The sequence below is a fragment of the Prunus dulcis genome, chromosome 4 (genome assembly GCF_902201215.1).
Source record: "Prunus dulcis chromosome 4, ALMONDv2, whole genome shotgun sequence".
NCBI lineage: Eukaryota > Viridiplantae > Streptophyta > Magnoliopsida > Rosales > Rosaceae > Prunus > Prunus dulcis.
Window position 1 is genome coordinate 7,728,554 of NC_047653.1, and position 19,049 is coordinate 7,747,602.

Consider the following 19,049-nt stretch of genomic DNA (forward strand, 5'->3'; position numbering starts at 1 on the left):
TTCCATATTTGTAAGTTTGTTGGCATGCACTAAATTTTTTTAATTTTTTAATTTTTTTTTAAAAAAAAAAGAAAAGAAAAGGGGGAAATTTTCAGCATTGGTTATGCTTGGAACGCCAAGTGTCATTCTCTAACAAGTTCTGCCAACCAAGAGTGGCATTGCCACAGAACTTCCCGGCAACAATGGTCAATTGTCCATCTTCTTCTGTTTTCTTCCTTCATTTCATATAATACACACAAACATTCCTTCTCTATCTCTCTCTCTCTCTCTCTCTCTCTCTAGCATCAGCCCCAGGGGGAGGTGAAGGAAACTATTTCTTCCTTCATTTCGCCTCTGCTGCTGGTAATCCAATCCACACTTTTTTCTTTGCCTCTTTTCTCTCCAGACCGTGAACCAAAATTTTTGATTACACAAAATCATGTATACAATCATATATAAATATTTAATTCACAGTCGAACAACATGACATGTCACGTATATGATACGAGATCATTGCTTTACATATGCATGTGTAATATGTTTGCATGTGCACATTGTCTTTCTATGTATTTATGTATATGGGTTGGTATGTCATGGGGGCTCTGGTTTCCTGATTTGATTATGTTAAACTATATCTTGCTGATTGGGTGGTAAATTTTTTATTTATTTTTTACATTATGTGGATTGTTTGTTACATGCAATGGCGAAAATTGGCTGCCTTTTTTATGAGGTTGGTTCATTTGGTTTGGGCATGGGAAGTCATCAGGCTGGAATTGTGTTTGATTTGTGTTTCCAATTCTAGTGTGTTATGGATGAAATAGATTGAATAATTGTTTAAGGCTGCAATGAATTGCACAGAATTGGATTTAATTTTCTTGCTTACAGGCATGGAATCTGATGTAATATGTTCTCTTGATTATAGGACTTTCTGTATGGAGTGGATGTTAAATAAATTACAGTGCACATATTTTTCTTTTGCTTCCATTGTCTTTCAAAAAATTTATGTAATGGCACTTGATATGATATTGAAACATTTTTTTTTTTTCTCAGATGCTAGGATAGAGATCCAGAAATATTGCTGGGATGGCTGTCAGCTTTAGATATTGGGAAGACTGTGTTGATTCCCATGACTTGGAAGAAATGTGGAGCAGTCCTTGTGTAACTGCTGAATGGTTAGATGCTGGAGAGAGCAGAGGACAGAAAGTTCATCTCTCACGCGATCCCGATGGACAGCCTTTTTTGACACAGACTGAGATGAAGGTGAATTGCAGATGTAATTAATTACATTGAAGGAAATCCTAGTTACTAGCTTAGTATAAGTTGCACTTCATAAATCAACATATTTCTCTCACTGGAGATTTTTCACTGAATTTCTGATAGCTAAGAAGTTTTACATTCCTTTTTATTACTGTAAGTATCATTCTGGTAACACTTTTTGATAGCCCAAAAAAAAAAAAAGAAAAAAAAAAAAGACTGAAGACAAAAAGTTTTTGGAATATTTTGATTTGACTTAGAGATTCTAAGACGCAGGTAATTTGCTTCTGAATCTGTTGTCTAATTTACCTTGCATCGTATGGCTCTTTTTCAGATTGTGGCTGAGATCACCATCCGCAGGCACTTTGCTAACCAAATAGATCCCGTATGTTTTCTATGATGAGAACAGATTCGTCTGCTCCCCTTTTTATTATCCTTTCAGTCTCTGATTTCTCTGATATGTTTTCTGTGGAGTGGGAGGAGCTAGTTTAGAGATTTACATGTTACTATATATGTAGCACTAAATTCGATACCGAGATGTCTGGGTTGGTCTATGATGATAGCATGGCCACCCAAAGCCCTGAGTAGAAACAATGTTCATGTTACTTGATTTATTGTCACTTTCCTCTTTCTTGAGAATGCAACTGTCGCATTTTGTTAGTAAACACCAACCCCACCAACCTACATTGCACGCGCAAGGTTTTTTCAATTCGGAGACATTGCAGGCAGATTGTTCTTGTGTTAACAGCACGGTGAAGTCAATGCAATCAATGGCATTGAGGGGCAATCCACATTGTTGTCATCTTTAATCTCTATAACAAAATGATTGTGATCTTACTTTGAATGATATACCTATTTTCTATCTTCTACTCATGATTGATAGTGCAAAACTTGCTAAGATTTCAGAGGAACGGACCCTTGGCCCACCACTAGGAACATTGATATTGTCCCCAACTTAACCACATGTATAGCAGGTGTGAGGTTTTATACAAAAGGTCTCGATGTTATTAGGAGTGAAACCATTTAATATATGGGACTTTCTATTTCATTAAGTTTCCGATGCAGGACTCGTGTATTCTTGAACAAAACTAACCTCGAACATGTTTGGCAACACAGAAGTTTATGTTCTGTTCCGGATTGAAAACTTGTTGTTTGCTATGACCATCTATATTTGGGGTTTCTGGTACCTCTCCACTCTAAATGTTTATAAAGGGATAACTCTGTTCTGTATGAAAATAATACTTAAAGAGAGTGAAATTTTAAGCTTTGGATTTTCTTCTGGAGATCCTTTTTCCTCCTTAACTTTTGCATTCTACTTCTGCTGCAGGATATGATTCGTGCTATTGCTGACCTTGAAAGTGATAGACAGCCCCTTGCTACCCGGTACGATAAAAAAACTAAGTCCACCACTGCAGGGATCATGCAACTTTTACCAAAAACTGCTGACTGGCTGGCTAGGTACCGAAAATATGCACAGATTTCATTTTAAGCACATAACTCTTATACTGAGCAGCATTGTTGTTTATCTACTTTTTATGTTATATTGCTGCAATGAAGTTGAAAGTGCAACTTGCTTGCAGTGATATGGGCTACCAGGCATATGCAGTGCAAGGGAATCCAGATCTTCTGTTCAAGCCTTTTGTAAATGTATATTTTGGTGCCGCTTATCTTAAATGGTTATCAAGCTATGATCAAAAGTAAGTTGCAAAATATATAATTTTTTCGTGTTAGGTTGTATGCAGCTAGTACGAATGTGGACTTGGTTGGGTCCATCTTCCAATGGTTTTTGTGATCCTCTGCATGTGTCTTACGTGTAGATGTTAAGTAATTAAGATAATTACCATTGTTAGTTCCATGATGAGATATTGATGCTTCAGTCTTTGTTTGCAGAGAAAGAAGTGAAGAATATGTAGTTAGGGCATATAAAGGTGGTACCAAAAAGGCAACTCACAAATCAACTTTGAAATATTGGCAACGGTATCTTTCAGTCAAGGAAAGTCTTCCATCCAGGTTGTTGTCTTCTCTGTATCACTATGATCTGGAACTTTGCTTTAAGCATTTTACAACAGTATTTTTCAGAACAGTATACGAAAAATTTTCCACTCAATTGTATAAATATTTGAAATTTTGGTGAAGAAGTATTGAAGCCAATTTAGAAATCGTTGTGCAGTGAAGGATGTTATGTTTTGGTGAACATGTTATGAAGTCTCATTGAAAAGTCGAAACAGGCATTAAATCCTTGTCAGATATATATTCCAGAGCTGATTATGGTGTATTTCTTTTGTGCAGAAAAAGTTTTGAAGGCCGTCCATCTCCAAATGAGGTTTCTACTTCAGCAGCCCCTCATGCTCATGCTCCTCCTCATGCTCCTCCTCATGCTCATGCTGCACCACCCGCACCACACAACGCAGGTTTCTCCTTTTTCTAGTTACAGAGGGAGCTACTGTTACAAATGATTTTGAGTACTTATTTTTTAATACCTGATGTTTGGTGAAACTTTGCTTCTCCTTTAATCTATTGCAGTTCCAAGCATGTAGAATTCTTCAAGAATTCTGAGATATTCCATATCATACGTTGAGAAATTTCTTTACTTTATTTCTATTATATTACTAAGCCAAGAAGCTTTTCATCAGGTCATCACATTTACTGGGACTCCAGAGCTTCTCCAGAAGACATGGCAGAAATGTGGAATCATCAAGACGTCGCTAGAGAGTGGACCACAACTGGAGAGAAAAGGGGAAAAGTACGATTCTCCCTTGATGACAAGAAAAGACCATACCTTTCTCGTGTAGAACTGAAGGTACGAATTTTTAGAATGAAGACCATGGTTTGAAGTTCAGGAATTCTTTTTTGTTAGTGCTGTCAATGAAATCAAGATTATATTAAATGCGAAACATGTCACCACAAAACATGTTATTGACTTCTTGCAGGCAGTTGCAGATATCGTACTCACAAAACACTTTAATACAAAGCCAATCAAAGCTGTAAGTGTAACTTCTAACTTGTGAAGTCCGGTTTCTGTAAATGAGATACTTTTGTGTGCCTAAATTTTTTGTTTAGGCACATTTGTCTAAAAGAATGCTCTTGAGGAAAATCCCGGAAGATCATGAAACCATTTGTCATTTCAGTCTTCTCCCTTTTCAGTTTCCTAAGCATTGTTACCTTTGCCCTCACCTCAGTCATCACTTCTTTGTCTTTCTCCGCAGTGTATTTTACTTTGTTTTTTCTTCTTTTCTTGGGATTTATTTTTTGCAGTCAGTTCTTGGTGCTCTTGCAGAGGTTATTAGTTTGCGTTTCTTGAATGGCGTTGGACCACGTACTGGAATAATGGGAATCGACTATTCTACAGCTTTATGGCTTTTCACGTATGTCAATCTCATAATCAGAACTAAATTTCTTAATTGGAAAAGAGTTTAAAATCCATCTGTATAGAGAGCCTAGCTTGAAAGATAACTATCTTGACTCATCATGGTTGTTTCTGGTGGTAAATCCACCTATTTACAAATGGTCTGTCTTGAGCTGAGCTTGGACAGCGCCTTAAATTGCCTAGAAAATGAATGAGAAAGAACTTCCATGCAAAATGGGGTCAATTCAATTCATATCAGATCAAATAACTCCTTTAAGAACTATCATTTTCTTGACCCCAGAAACAAAAGACTTCTGTTATGAATGAATAAATATAATTTGGTGTTCTCTTCCCCCTTTGTATAATTGTATTTGCTTTGAACTTTCTCTTTGTGTGCAGGGAGATGGGCTTTAAGGCATACACAATTCATTCTGCTGATGATCTTTCCATGCCATTTGTGTCAATGTACTTTGGTGCAGCCTATTTAGTATGGTTAGTGGAGTATGAAGGAAGGTGAGTCTGTTTAATATCACTGAAATTAATGTCTTTCCTAAGGTTGATAATATCACTGACCAATGTATGCCATAAGCAGGTCAAGAACTCCAGAGTTTGTTGTTCAGGCTTATATCTTGGGACCAAAGAACGTGAATCTTCAAGATTCAGGTCCACAGTGGCTCAAGTTTGAGGAAGCCTTGGGCAAGTACGAAGACACGAAGAAGCTTAAGTACGTCCGTTCCACTTGTAAGTTAAAAACTCAGAATCTTCTGTTTGTATACTGATGAATTAGCCTTATATTTGTAGGGATCAAGGGAGCTGCACTATCATGTAAGCTGACAAAAACCACCTTGCCACCTTTGATGACAAGGGGTTGCATCCTCTGCATTAAGTGAGAGCATTCTTGAAAAACTCAAATGAATTGAGTGAATGCTGTTACTTGGTTCTCATGTAGAATTGCTTTTGTAATATTTTTGAAGAGTTTTACTCTTTTTTCTGTATTTTTTTGCGAAAACTGTGTGAGCTGAAGTACAAAAGATAGCACTTTTAAGCGTCTGCTTTCTCAAAAGGCAGATAGTTCTGCTTCATTTGCCATAGGTTCAGTCACATTTGAGTCCAATGAAAATTGATTCATCCAATTGAAAAGTAACCCTAATTTGATGATAGGGGTAGTCTTACAATTTAGTCACGAACTTTAAAAATCTTGAATGTATCTACAGGCCGGGCTATAATCTGGGAAGTTGAACAAAAAATATCAGGTTATGAAAAATCAATCATAAGTTTGCATCTTATGAACAAAAGTAACCTCATAAATTTCCAAATGCAATAACATTTTTTCTTTATAACTAATGACCTCCAAGCAATGACCATCAGCCTACAGAAAGTAGTGGCTTCCAGTAATATCTAAATATGAAAAGAAAAAAAAAATCTATAAAATCTTAAATCAGTACATGTAGAAGCTCTGCTGAGGACTTCAACAACCAGGGTGTAATTGAATATGATTGATATATGGGGCAATGACTTGCTCTTTTCTTTAGGAACTAATAACTTATAGAACTATGGCCTATGGAAACCTTTTGTTTCTCCACAACCCATAACAGAAGAAGGCAGCTTTCCCACTTTCTCCACCCCTGCTTCAAAAACCACTCCCATTCCCATATAGAAATGGGATTCTAAATGGCAATGAAAAGCCCAAACACCTGGATTATCAGCTCTAAATCTCAAAGCAGTCCAGCCATAAGGATGCACTGGCACAGTGTTCTTCATGATTGGATTTACAAGATTGTATTTTCCCACATCCTTCATCATGTCAAACTTGCCTGTTCCATAGCCCAGCACCCAAAAATCATGCCCATGGAGATGCCATGGATGTGTCTCACTATTGTTCACAGTCATGGTGTTTGCATTCTGCAGTATAATATCCACTGTGGTATTGAACTTCAACCTGTATATGCCATTGCTGGAAGTGGCATTTACATTCTCGGCAACAGCGTATATATCATAATTCTTGAAGTCATAGTTTTCTGGAGGTTGGGTTTGATCAAACACATGGTTTAAGTTTAAGTTTTCCTTTAGAGCTATCAAGTAAGGTGTGTGGGGGAGAGAGAAAGATACATTGTTTAAGGACCATCTATAGTACCCATCTATCTTATTTTGTGTGTTGAGAAGCACAATGACTTTGTCTGAAGTGAGAGGGGGGGAGTGAATGAAACTTTTGTGGGCTTTGATACTAAGGCTCTGTGCCAATCTTGGTACAGTGTCATTCCATAGAGGGCCTGTGGTTGGCAGAGTTGGAGGGGATTTCTTGAAGTATTTTGGATAATAATTGAGGATTGCTAAGCCAGTTGGGGTTGCAGGTTTTCTGCTAACTACATTTGTAGTCACCCAGTAGTTTCTTGATGGGTCTTGGTTTGCTATTACTAGGACAGAATATGTCTCACCGGAGTAAATATATAGGTTTTTAGTCTGAAATGGCTCCACATAATGCCCATCAGCTTCAACAACAGTCATATTGTGACCCTGCATTAAAAAAAAGTTTGTTACTAACAAGGACAAGCTTTATAATATCTACACATTTGAAACTTTCAAAGACTTGGTGAGGTTTAAGTTACCTCAATTTGGAAGTTGAGAGCTGATAGAGAGGTCAAGCTACCAATCCTTAACCGATAAGTTTTGCCAGGGATGACTGTCAAAATATAGGGAGAACATTCTGGGTTTGTTGTGTTACAGACTCCGACTTCTAGGCTAGAAGTTGCTAGTAGAGAGCAGTTGAACCTCCCTCTTCCATTAATCAGAAGTGACTGAAAAGTTAATGGAATTTGAATTATCAACAATGCAAAATAGTCCATATGTAATTTCAATAAATGAATATAGTCATTTACCTGAGGCTCCCCAACCCAAACAAAAGGTATGGAAGACAAGCCAACAGCTTGCTCATAAGTGCTTTTGTGGAACCAGTCATTAAGGATAATGCTTCTGTCATAATCATAGGCAAAGGGCTCAGATTCTCCATTCGGAACAGAGACAGTAATGGATCCATATAACCCAGCTTCCCTTTGAATTCCATAATGTGCATGGTATAGATATGACCCTGCCTACAATTGTTGTATGATGAATTAAAACATTGTTTATAATCAGAAACATATTCACAAAGCTGGTGCGGATATGTAAACAATGGGCAATGTTTTCTTCTCACATTTGTAGCACGCGATGTTGTCAAACTATCAATCTAGTGTCGTAAATTGAAACATGAATTCACATGATCAACGGTTTAGATTGGCAGTTTAGCAACATAACATACCAGACTGTTTGACCAGAAAAATCCCCTGCAAACAATATAAAAGTTTACTCATTGGAAACTCACCCTATCCACAACAAACTTGTATATGAAGGTATCTCCTGGAAAAATAGGACATTGAGTCACACCTTCTGTTCCATCACTCCAAGGTGTTCCAATCTGCAATTTATATACAGAAAACGAAAGCAAACAAAAAAGTTCACATCTAAATTTTTTTATATCCAAATGCTGACTTGAAAATGAACAAGAGAGTACGAAACTACCTGTCGAATTCCATGCCAGTGGATTGCTACATTCTCAGTTAACAAGCTATTCTTAAGCTCAACTACAATTGTGTCACCCTGCTGTGCCAATATTTTTGGTCCTGGGGTTCCTCCATTAATGGTTATGGCCAGCTTCTTAAAGCAATCTGGAGATTTGTACTCATACTTCACCTCCCATCTGTAATGCCGAATTCTAGCTTCAACTGTCACGACAGCTGCCAAAGAAATAAAATGACATAAAGCCAACAGCTTCACCAAACTTCTGTATGCTAAAATCTCAACCATGTTTGGGGCTTTCAAACCTCAGAAAGCTTGAAGAAGCTTGTACAAACAACATAGCTCTGGCAGTATATATAAATAGAAATATACATCTTACTGAAAAATTATTGGTTTGGCATGAAACTATGTATCCAAGTCTCAGTCAATCTGAATGGTTAATAGAATATTCAAAATCTTTTTTAACTTTCCAGCTTACATTTTCCAAAAGGATGTGGAGCACATGCTTTCTCTGTAGATGTGACTGAAAGCAATGCAACTAAGCCCTCTAAAAGTACTTTCCACAGCAGAATATATAGATGTCTCTGGCATAATGCATTAAAGTATTGATCTCTTGGAAACTGAGGACAGATCAAAACCACATAGTTAACAAAGATTTCTTTTCTTTTTTGGGGAAATTAAACCAAAGACTTCCTGTTCCTCATTGCATTATCATACACTTTGCTTTGTGAACTGTCAAATTTGTTGGTCAATGGCAATATAGGAAATAGAATTTCTGGAGAAAAAATCTGTAAAAGATGCACACTGGAGGAGACACAAAAACGCGTTACAAGCTAAGTTAAGATAATAAAAGTTGTGAAAAGGCTAAATTTCTGTCTAATTATGTACAGATCTTGCTTGTCCATAGTTTGTAAAATATGACTAAAATGATGAGACAGAAGAAAACACAAGAGAGGTTCTTCAATCAATGCCTAGTCTCTGGCCTTGGACTTAGCGAACTGTTGACATTGGATATGAATGAGTTCATCATTGATTCAGGGTACTCATGTGGGTTGGTTTAATGATCCCACGCCACCATGCATACTCTGCTCACATATTTGAAGTACTTGAAAGAAAGTACTGAAAAACTGAAGCAAACGTTAAGGGACTTGTAGTTTAAGTGGATTTATCTCTGTATCCGAGGTTCTATTTTCTCCCTCTCCCGTTTTGCAAAAAGCTTGCAATTTAAGCAGGTTTATCCGTGTATCCGAGGTTCTATTTCCTCGAGGTCTAGCTAAGCCCACTTGATTCTCATACAAAGAAGGCCCAACAGCCAGAGGAGGACAATCAAAGGGCCTCAAGAGCAAACAAAATGTCAAATTTGACAATGGCGGTGGAAGCAAATATTCTACCAATTGTTTCTTGTGAGATAAGCCTTGACCACAGAAAGGTTTTATTGACCATCCATCACTCAACCATTCAACACTCCAACCTTTTTTTTTTTGGGTCGGTTTGTTTCTTTTTGCAAGCCAAGATTGAGAATCAAATATATTCTTTAACATATGCTAAATACAAGAAAAAGGATGAATTAATGAATTAATTTGAATGGTCAATAAATGATTGGCAAGCCGTCTGTTTTTTTTTCCTTCTATATTTTTTTATGGGAATTTTTTAAAATTCTTATTGGGTTTGAATACTTTGACATTGTTTTAGCTCCAAGAAAAAAATGACAAATTGGACCGACCAGATTCTTCAAATATAATTGCTGAGGAGGACATCTTGACCGTCCATGGCCAATTCCAAGCTTCTTTTTAAAAAAAAGGTTAAAAAAGTATGTAATTATCTTGACTATAAATGTTATTTTCAATGGAACGCTGATAGAATCCTCATGTATTCATTAATATCTTGACTATATTCAGAACAAGGAGGTGAATATTAAATTGGCAGAGAGCGTGCGATGTGATCTAAGAGATTGGAAATTTAATGTCACGTGCGGCGTCACGTGATTTACTAATTAAGTGAAGGAGTGAATTGGGGTAGGATGTGCCCAAGCCTACATTGAGCTTGCGGCTTTGGGAGCCTGTGATCGTAGTCAAATAATAATTCTTCATAAATTGGTTTACATGTATTTTTTAAAATCAAGATTTATGGTTTACATTAGAAATTTAAGTTGTTTTTTTAGTACAAGCGACTAGAGGAGGGGGATTTACACAAATATATTCATTAAGTGTCTGGGGTTTCGAACCTCTGCCCACATGAATGAATGTGAAAGAGCTCAACTAACTAACCTACACCCTACTAACTCCGAAATATTAGAACTTTAAGTTTGAAGGGAGTAGTTTTGGACATAAGTAGACTATCAACACAATATGCAAGAGCTCCAAAAAGGATCGTGCATTAATTTTGGACATAAGTACAATGTATTTCATGAATAAAATGAAAATAAAGAAAACATTCCCAAAAATATGAGCAAAGATCCAACAGTTTTTATTTTTATAAGATAGGTTAGAGGCTAAAATGCATGGGAGTTAATAACACATTACATAAAGATTTTGCAATATAATTACATCTATTTTTAGAAACTTGTTAATGAAGTCCCATTACTTGAAGGGGCCATGGTCACCTTTCTATATGAATCGTAATATTATATTATAAATTTTGTCTCACCTAAAACAGTTTGAAAAGAAGGGTTGATTTTCTAGAGTATTTTTCTTCCACTGTGTCACCCCAAAATGTTTTCTTGGAAAGTAGGCACACAATTTCATTTGAGCCAAATCTTTTTAAAATAGAAAGTGAAATGCGAGCTCACTACAAGATCCATGGGGACTCTCTTTAGGCTAGTCCTCCTCCCTCTTAACCAACTTCGCCGACTACCTAGTCAACTTGTACATTTTACATGGCAATTTACGTAAAAATGCAACCCAAGAGGGGTAATCCGGGAAAACCAACTCTGTCTTCGCTGATTTGACTTAGCATCAAAGCGAATAAATAAATGACTTAATGAGTTAAACATGATTTTGCAGGAATTAAAAGACAAGAAAGCAAAAGCCTTATGAGTTATGAGCAGTTGTTTCATTTCTCGGAAGCCGAAACAATCCAAAAATTTCAATAGAAAGAGCGAGAGAGTGAGGGAAAGTGAGGGAAAATCTTATTCCCTTCTTTCGAATTTGTGTTCTTTGAGCTGCAGTCACAAAGACTCCTCCTTTTCCGCTAATACAGTAATGGTGGCTGGTTCACTCAAGCCCTCGCGAACCAAAGATATACTGTGAGAGCTTTTCAGCTACAAAAGCATTGTTCTTTCAGGTACTTGAGGCTAAATTTATTTTTATTGTTTTTGATCTATTTGTAGTATTGGTCTTTGGGTTTTTTTTATTTTGATCTGTGAGTGATTCAAGTTGTTTTTTGGTATTGGTGTATGCGTATATTCATGCATTTCTGTGTGTTTTTGTGCATTGTATTTCATGGCACTGAATACAGGTTGAAGGTAGTTTAATTTGTTTATGATTATTGACTGGGTAAGAATTTTTTTATTAATCCAATAAAATAGAGAGAATAATTAATAAAGTTGTTTTATTGGTAAATTTTTTAATTGGTTCCTTCAATGAGTTAATAGTCCTCCACTGGATAGATGTTTCTGCGGCAATAAAGTAATCAAGCTTAACATTGAACGATATATCCTTCCATTCTTCTCTTTTTTTCCCTTGGATTTTACTATGCAGCAGTAGTTCTTTAGCTTTGGTTTCTCATAGTGAGGGCAACTGACTAACAATAATCATACAATAGAGAAAATACGCTACGCGTCGTGATTAGAGTTGGTTAAAGCTAAAGGTGATCACAGCAGGTTTGAAGAAGCTAGTTAACTAAGCTAGGTAGAATTTTAGGTCTAAATGTGTTTATGCATGGCCTTCATGATTTAACAATCCTTTCCAATAGGATAGGAAGAAGGACTTCTTACAGTATGATCTGTCTTTTCAAACAAATTAGAAAGAATGTAATACAAGAAACTTAGGCATCTAATTGAAGTTTTAATAAGATCATTCTGACTGTAATGGAGGCTGGAGAACAAGTTTCCTTTTGTGTGTTCAATAAACATTGGTGTTTGTGTGGTCTGTGATTACTGTAACATAAGTCATGAACACGGTGGAAACTGTGGACACGTCAGTGTTAATTACTTTGATGGTTACATGTAAGCATTAGCACTCCATGGGCAGTGACACTGAGTATATTGCAATACGCACATGCTAGAAAAATAGTTTCTATATGACTTGTACATTTTTGGTTTTTTTACAAGGAAATGACAGATGATACAATAAAAGTTGCGTTTTTTTTTTTCTTCCTTCTAGTTCTTTGATAAATTAAAATGTGGAGGATAACACAGCTTCCTCATATTTTTCACTTCTGTTACTGAAATTAAGAAAAAGATCTACTAATATACATATTTTACCTAATGAAGCATTTTCAAGATTGCTGAAGCTTCTGGGTTCTGTCTAGATAATAGGGACTGGAAACTTATTGAAGCTTGTTTGTCGTTTCAGTTTTCTCTTTTTGGAGAAATCAGCATTACTGCATGTCATAGGAGTTGTCTGCAAGCAATCGATATATTGAATGAGTTTTTGTTAGTATTTTGGTGTTGAGGTTAATCCCAATTAAGGTGAGGAAGAAATTCAAACAATGGTATGACAATTATTAACGCATAGACAGTTCCAATACAATTCCATGGAACCTGGAAAGGATGAATTCCAACCTGCATCCCAGTCATATTTGCAGGACTCTCTGAGCAGCAGCATGCATACTGATATGAGATCTAATGACCTTAATATACCAGAAATTAAACCTGTACATAATTACTCCATACAGACTGGAGAGGAGTTTGCTCTTCAATTTATGCTTGATCGAGTGAACCCCAGGAAGCCTTTGAATCCGAATGCTGTTGGTGATCCAAGTTATGCAACAGATTATATTGAACTAAAAGGAATTTTAGGAATCAGTAATACAGGGTCTGAGAGTGGGTCAGATACTTCAATGCTCCCTTTAGCTGAAAAAGGGCCAAACCAGTTTGAAAGAAACAGGTCATCTTTACATGATGACAGGAATAACTATGCGTCAGTTCAATCAGTACCAAGAGCTTCATCAGGCTATGAAAATAGTCATATTCATCGATATGCCTCTTCTGGAGCCTCTGATAGTTCATCAATGAAAATGAAAGTTCTCTGCAGCTTTGGAGGTAAAATCTTACCCCGACCAAGTGACGGGAAGCTCAGGTATGTTGGAGGTGAAACACGCATTATCCGTGTAAGAAAGGACATTTCCTGGCAGGAGCTTATACATAAAGCTTTATCAATTTATAATCAAGTGCATGTAATTAAATATCAGCTTCCTGGAGAGGATCTTGATGCCTTAGTGTCTGTATCTTGCGACGAGGATCTGCAGAATATGATGGAAGAATGGAATGAACTAGAAGATAAAGAAGGACCACAAAAGCTTAGGATGTTTTTGTTCTCCATGAGTGATCTGGATGATGCTCAGTTTGGTCTGCACGGTGTGGATGGTGATTCTGAGGTTCAGTATGTAGTTGCTGTCAATGGAATGGACCTGGGGTCGAGAAAAAACTCGACTCTACTTGGTATGACGAGCACTTTAACAAATAATTTGGATGAGTTAAATGGACAGAATATTGAGAAGGAGACAAGTAGGGTTGCAAAAGACTCAATACAGGTAGGCACTTCAAGTTTAACTGGCAATATTGTTTCATCAAGAACCGTTCAGTCTTCTGAACCAATGCTACCTAACTTTTCAAATGCCTATGACACGTATCCTCATTTTCAGCATAGCCAGGTGATGCATTATGGACAAAATGTGCAGTACTCGTTGCACAATGGCCATACCCTCCCAAGTCACTCCCCATTTGGAGGAACTACTGTTTCAGTGCCTCATCATGGAATTATGAATCAACAAGGAGGTTCAATTGAAGAGCAGCCATCTAGTCACTCAAGAGAACAAAATTTTGAGATGCCAGTAAAGCAGGTGAAACGTGATGGTTCACTGCAGCAAGAGAGTGATCCTGAAAAACTTCGCCCCTCGGGGAAAGAGCACTCTGTCCCTTTACAGCTGTATGATGGTAATTTGATGAACCATCTTCCTGTTGAAGAAGCATCAAAAGATGAAAGAAAGTACCAGGAACCTGAAAAGGTTGCTTCATCAATTGATTCTGGGAACCCAGTGCTGGTTCATAAATCCAGTGAAATTGAACATAATTCCACATCTGGCAATGCATTTGCTCCTGCTTATGCTGACCATTTGTCTAATGGAGTTGATTTCAGTTACCAAGAGCCAGCTGTGCTTCCTAAAAGAGTCTACTACTCAGAAAGAATTCCCAGGGAACAGGCAGAGTTGCTGAATCGTTCATCAAAATCTGATGATTCTCATGGTTCTCCGTTTCTCATAACTCATTCTCATTCTGATGTCACCCAGAAGGATCCAATCACGGAAGGAGTTAACAAATTGCATGAACATGGAAACCTTGCTCCCCAGACTGAACAGTCTACCCCAACGGTATATGTGGATGCTCAAACTGTTGATGATGGACTTGCCCAACTTCAGAAGTACAAAGAGTTTGCTGATTCAATTTCTCAGATGAATACAAAGCTTTTGCAAGATACAGATGGCGAACTAAAGCGGGCATTACCAACCCATGTGGATAATATAGAGGCTGCAAAAAGGGATAGGATTCTTGAGTCTGACCAAGAAACAAACTTCCCTAAAGATAGCCATAAGAATAACATTGTAGAAGCTGGATCACTTATAAGTGGGATACCTTCTGTAAAGCACCAGGAGCTTTCTGCATCTAATCATTCTGAGCTTAATCAGGAAGAGGCCACTGGCAAGGATCCAAGTACTGTTGATACTATGGGCCGTGCTCAGCCCATTACTTTGACAGGGAAGTTGTCTAAAGATGTTTCTCAAGAAACAGCTCCAGTTGGTGCTTCTACTCCAGTGGAGGGAGACATCATTATTGATATTGAAGAACGATTTCCTCGTGATTTCCTGTCTGATATATTCTCCAAGGCAGTACTTTCTGAAGACTCCCCTGATTTTGGTTTGCTGCAAAAGGATGGAACTGGTTTGAGCTTAAATATGGAAAATCATGAACCTAGACGCTGGTCATATTTCCAGAAGTTGGCACAAGAAGGGTTTGATAAAAAAGATGTTTCTCTTATTGACCAGGATCTTGGTTTTCCGTCTGTGATTGGAAATGATGTGGAAGGAGATGGTAGATCTTATCATCTCACACCATTAATAGCAGCTGGAGTTTCAATGGTCCATGTGGATTCTCAGCCTAAATTTGCGAAAGACATTCAAAAAGACTTGCCTGGAATGACCCAAGCTGAAACAACAGTTCTGCATTCTAATTATGATCAACTCCAAGTGAAGGACACCGAAAGTATGCAGTTTGAGGGAATGATGGAAAACATAAGAGCGCAAGATTCGGAGTATGAGGTAGTCTTTTGATCAGGTCTCATTTTTCTTAACAAATTGCCCCTTTGCTAACAATGTTCCCATAACTTGGATGTAGGAGGGGAATTTTGCAAGCAGAAAAGCTGGTTTGCCTCCTTTAGATCCTTCTCTGGGAGATTTTGATATCAGTACCTTGCAGGTGTGATGCTTACATGTTAAATAATTTGATATAAGAGTTTTCTCTTTTTAACTTGGTTAAATGAAATATCTGTATATTAAGTGATTGGCTATACAAAAAGCTATACAAAAAGTTTACTTCGTTCGAGTGTGATGCTTACATGTTAAATAATTTGATATAAGAGTTTTCTCTTTTTAACTTGGTTAAATGAAATATTTGTCTATTAAGTGATTGGCTATAGAAAAAGCTATACCAAAAGTTTACTTCGTTCGAGTGGGTGTAGCTCTTAGTAGAAAGTTTTGCTTTGTTCTCATTTCCCTATCCACCTCCCTCTCCCTAACCCCCCGATTTAGACAACAAATATAGTGCTTTGCACTGATGAGACCTGGCTACTCCATATTTTAAGAAACAAAAATTTTCAATGTTGTTAGAACTTGGCTTAGGATTTGGATCTGGATAATAATGTCAAATAGCCCTCCTATTAGTATCAGAAAATGAGAATATCGCATCATTTTGTGTTCATTCCCATTTCGTCACAGTTTCTTCTAATTGAATAAATCTCACATGTATGTCAGGAAAACCATTATATGCAAGCATAGTGAATATCTTATGTCATGAAAGGATGAATTGAGGTTGGGATAAAAAAGAAAGAAACATTACGTTCAATATTGTCCTCATCCAAAAGAAAAACTACTTGTGCATGCATACTTGGGCACATGGACACACACACACAGAGAGAATCATCCCTAATGTTTAATATGCAATGTTTTATCATTCATTAATTATACTGTGGAGATTTTGAGTAATCTCTATGGGCTTCAGGTGTTTCACTGTTGTTAAAGCATTTGGTCCCCCAGTTAATTGGTTATTCATTTTCTTTTATACATCTACACAAACTTGCTAGTAAATGCACTGGATCTGTTATTTTGGTATTGGTTAACCTACTTTTGACAACAGTATCGACTTTCCATTTGACATCTCTTTGATTCTTTCTTCTTTGTGCACATGATAGTTGATAAAGAACGATGATCTCGAACAGCTGAAGGAACTAGGTTCTGGTACATTTGGGACTGTGTATCATGGAAAATGGAGGGGCAGTGATGTTGCCATTAAGAGACTAAATAAGAGCTGCTTCACTGGGAGATCATCAGAGCAAGAGAGATTGGTAGCCTTTCTTCCCCACCTCTGAATTGTGCAATGAAATTCACATTTATTGAAAAGCTTGTGGAGGAAATATATTCTAATATTTATGTTGCTTCTATGACACATTAATATTTTCCTTTTCAAGGCCATAATGGTATTTCTTACCCAATTGTCAGAGTATAGAGTTCTGGCGGGAAGCTGACATTCTTTCAAAGCTTCACCATCCAAATGTTGTGGCGTTTTATGGTGTAGTGCAAGATGGACCAGGGGGAACACTTGCTACTGTAACTGAGTACATGGTTGATGGTTCTCTTAGGCATGTCTTGCTTCGAAAAGATAGGTAATGATCCATTGATGCTGTCCTATACTTTTCTGCTTTGTTTCATGCGCTCAGATCATCATGGCAATACTATACAATCATGAAAGTACACTAAGCTTTTGATGTATTTTTATCTGTATGTTTCAAGTTCACTGTTTCTGAATGGCAGCAGTTATTTCGTTAATTTTCACCTTCTTTCTTTTAATCTTATTATGCAGGTATCTTGATCGTCGCAAGCGACTAATAATTGCTATGGATGCAGCATTTGGAATGGAATATTTGCACTCAAAGAATATTGTGCATTTTGACTTGAAGTGTGACAACTTACTTGTGAACCTAAAAGATCCTGTACGGCCAATTTGCAAGGTAATTATCATGAAGTTATCAATACTAGAAATGGTTAACTTTCTCTGTTAGCAACTTACCATGAGTAACAATAATAATATGTGTTTCTTCCCAGGTCGGTGATTTTGGGCTTTCGAAAATCAAGCGAAATACCCTGGTTTCTGGTGGTGTACGGGGAACGTTACCATGGATGGCACCAGAGTTGCTGAATGGCAGCAGCACTAAGGTATCTGAAAAGGTAAGATTTCTGTTTAAGTTTTATTTTTACAATGGAAATAGAAATAGATAAATAGTGAGGGATAGAGTGTGTATCAATTTAGCCCATATAAATATAGGGCAGTCTGCAGCTAACGTGATTGAAGTCTCTTACTGGATCTCTTTCTAGTTTTAATAAAAATGTCAAATTGGTGAAGTTGTTCTTAAGATTTTTTTTTGTTTGTTTGTTTGTTTGTTTGTTGTTCTTCATCTCTTGTTCTCTCTTCCTTCTGTTTCTTCCAGTGTAGAAAGAAACTTATTAACATATATCTTTTTTCCTCGGATCTGAATGATTTCGGATTAACCTGGTACATTCGCATATCTAGGGACTTCATTGCTTCCCTTGTCTGACTCTTGATAAAATGCTGTAGGTTGATGTATTCTCCTTTGGTATTGTCTTATGGGAGATTCTTACTGGCGAGGAGCCATATGCCAACATGCACTATGGAGCAATTATAGGTGATTGTTTTACTCTATTGTTTTGGTTGAGCTTGAGCTTGCATGTCAATATTGTTGCACCATTAAAGACTGATGTTTGCCTCACGGTTAACTTAATTTCAATTTGTTATTATTACTCTCTCTCTCTCTCTCTCTCTCTCTCTCTCTCTCTCTCTCTCTCTCTCTCATGTATGTATGTATGTATATAATTATTAACTCACTGCTACAGATTTAAGTGTTTTGAATTTCTTTTAATACATGCAGGAGGTATTGTAAATAACACATTGAGACCCACCATTCCAAGTTATTGCGATCCTGAATGGAGAGTGCTTATGGAGCAGTGTTGGGCTCCTAATCCTGCGGCCAGGCCATCTTTCACAGAGATCGCCGGTTGCTTACGAGTAATGACTACAGCTGCTAGCCAACCCAAAGCACAGGGTTATAAGGCTTCTAAATGATCATTTGAACACAGTTGTGGCGTTTTTGCATGCTTTAGACATGATACCTTTATTCATTCAATTGGTACCTCATAAGATAGTGTGTATGATATCGTATTTGGAGCGCAGATCCACGATTTTCCACTTTTTTCTGGAATGGAATAGGCTCCTTTCAAGTAATTTTCTTTTATTTTGCTTTCTACCCCTGAAACTCACAAAATTGTAGTAGAATGTTTTAGCTTCACAAAGAGAATGCACGGTTGCGAGTTGGTTTCTACTATTCTTACAAATGCATTTTCTACTAGCCTTCAACATTTCTGATTTACTATAACTTCTTATTTGGTAGGCCAATTTTGCTATAAATGGGGC

At 37.1% G+C, this 19,049-nt stretch overlaps 3 protein-coding genes across 4 annotated transcripts; 2 read left to right on the plus strand and 1 right to left on the minus strand.

Moving 5' to 3' along the window:
* The first annotated feature begins 234 nt into the window (after positions 1-234).
* On the plus strand, positions 235-5,723 carry LOC117624176. 2 transcript variants are annotated; one of them, XM_034355317.1, is made up of 13 exons: positions 235-342; positions 1,030-1,239; positions 1,568-1,618; positions 2,561-2,691; positions 2,814-2,930; positions 3,124-3,243; positions 3,523-3,644; positions 3,867-4,033; positions 4,164-4,217; positions 4,489-4,598; positions 4,979-5,092; positions 5,172-5,303; positions 5,381-5,723. In XM_034355317.1, exons 2-13 carry the CDS (start codon positions 1,063-1,065, stop codon positions 5,406-5,408), a joined length of 1,323 nt encoding a protein of 440 aa, XP_034211208.1. In that variant the 5' UTR covers positions 235-342; positions 1,030-1,062; the 3' UTR covers positions 5,409-5,723. The 2 variants fall into 2 exon arrangements, with proteins under 2 accessions (XP_034211208.1, XP_034211209.1); XM_034355318.1 differs by lacking the exon at positions 235-342 and adding an exon at positions 351-420.
* Positions 5,724-5,967: 244 nt separating this feature from the next.
* On the minus strand, positions 5,968-8,419 carry LOC117624178 (L-ascorbate oxidase-like). The gene is made up of 5 exons (XM_034355319.1): positions 8,135-8,419; positions 7,938-8,030; positions 7,456-7,668; positions 7,186-7,374; positions 5,968-7,093 (listed from the first exon to the last, which is right to left on the minus strand). The coding sequence occupies exons 1-5, from the start codon at positions 8,417-8,419 to the stop codon at positions 6,131-6,133; spliced, it is 1,743 nt and encodes a 580-aa protein (XP_034211210.1). The 3' UTR covers positions 5,968-6,130.
* Positions 8,420-11,130: 2,711 nt separating this feature from the next.
* Positions 11,131-18,960, plus strand: LOC117624179. Its single transcript, XM_034355320.1, has 9 exons — positions 11,131-11,413; positions 12,646-15,607; positions 15,684-15,764; positions 16,756-16,908; positions 17,063-17,226; positions 17,424-17,571; positions 17,666-17,788; positions 18,177-18,264; positions 18,508-18,960. The coding sequence occupies exons 2-9, from the start codon at positions 12,827-12,829 to the stop codon at positions 18,699-18,701; spliced, it is 3,732 nt and encodes a 1,243-aa protein (XP_034211211.1). The 5' UTR covers positions 11,131-11,413; positions 12,646-12,826; the 3' UTR covers positions 18,702-18,960.
* Positions 18,961-19,049: the final 89 nt, after the last annotated feature.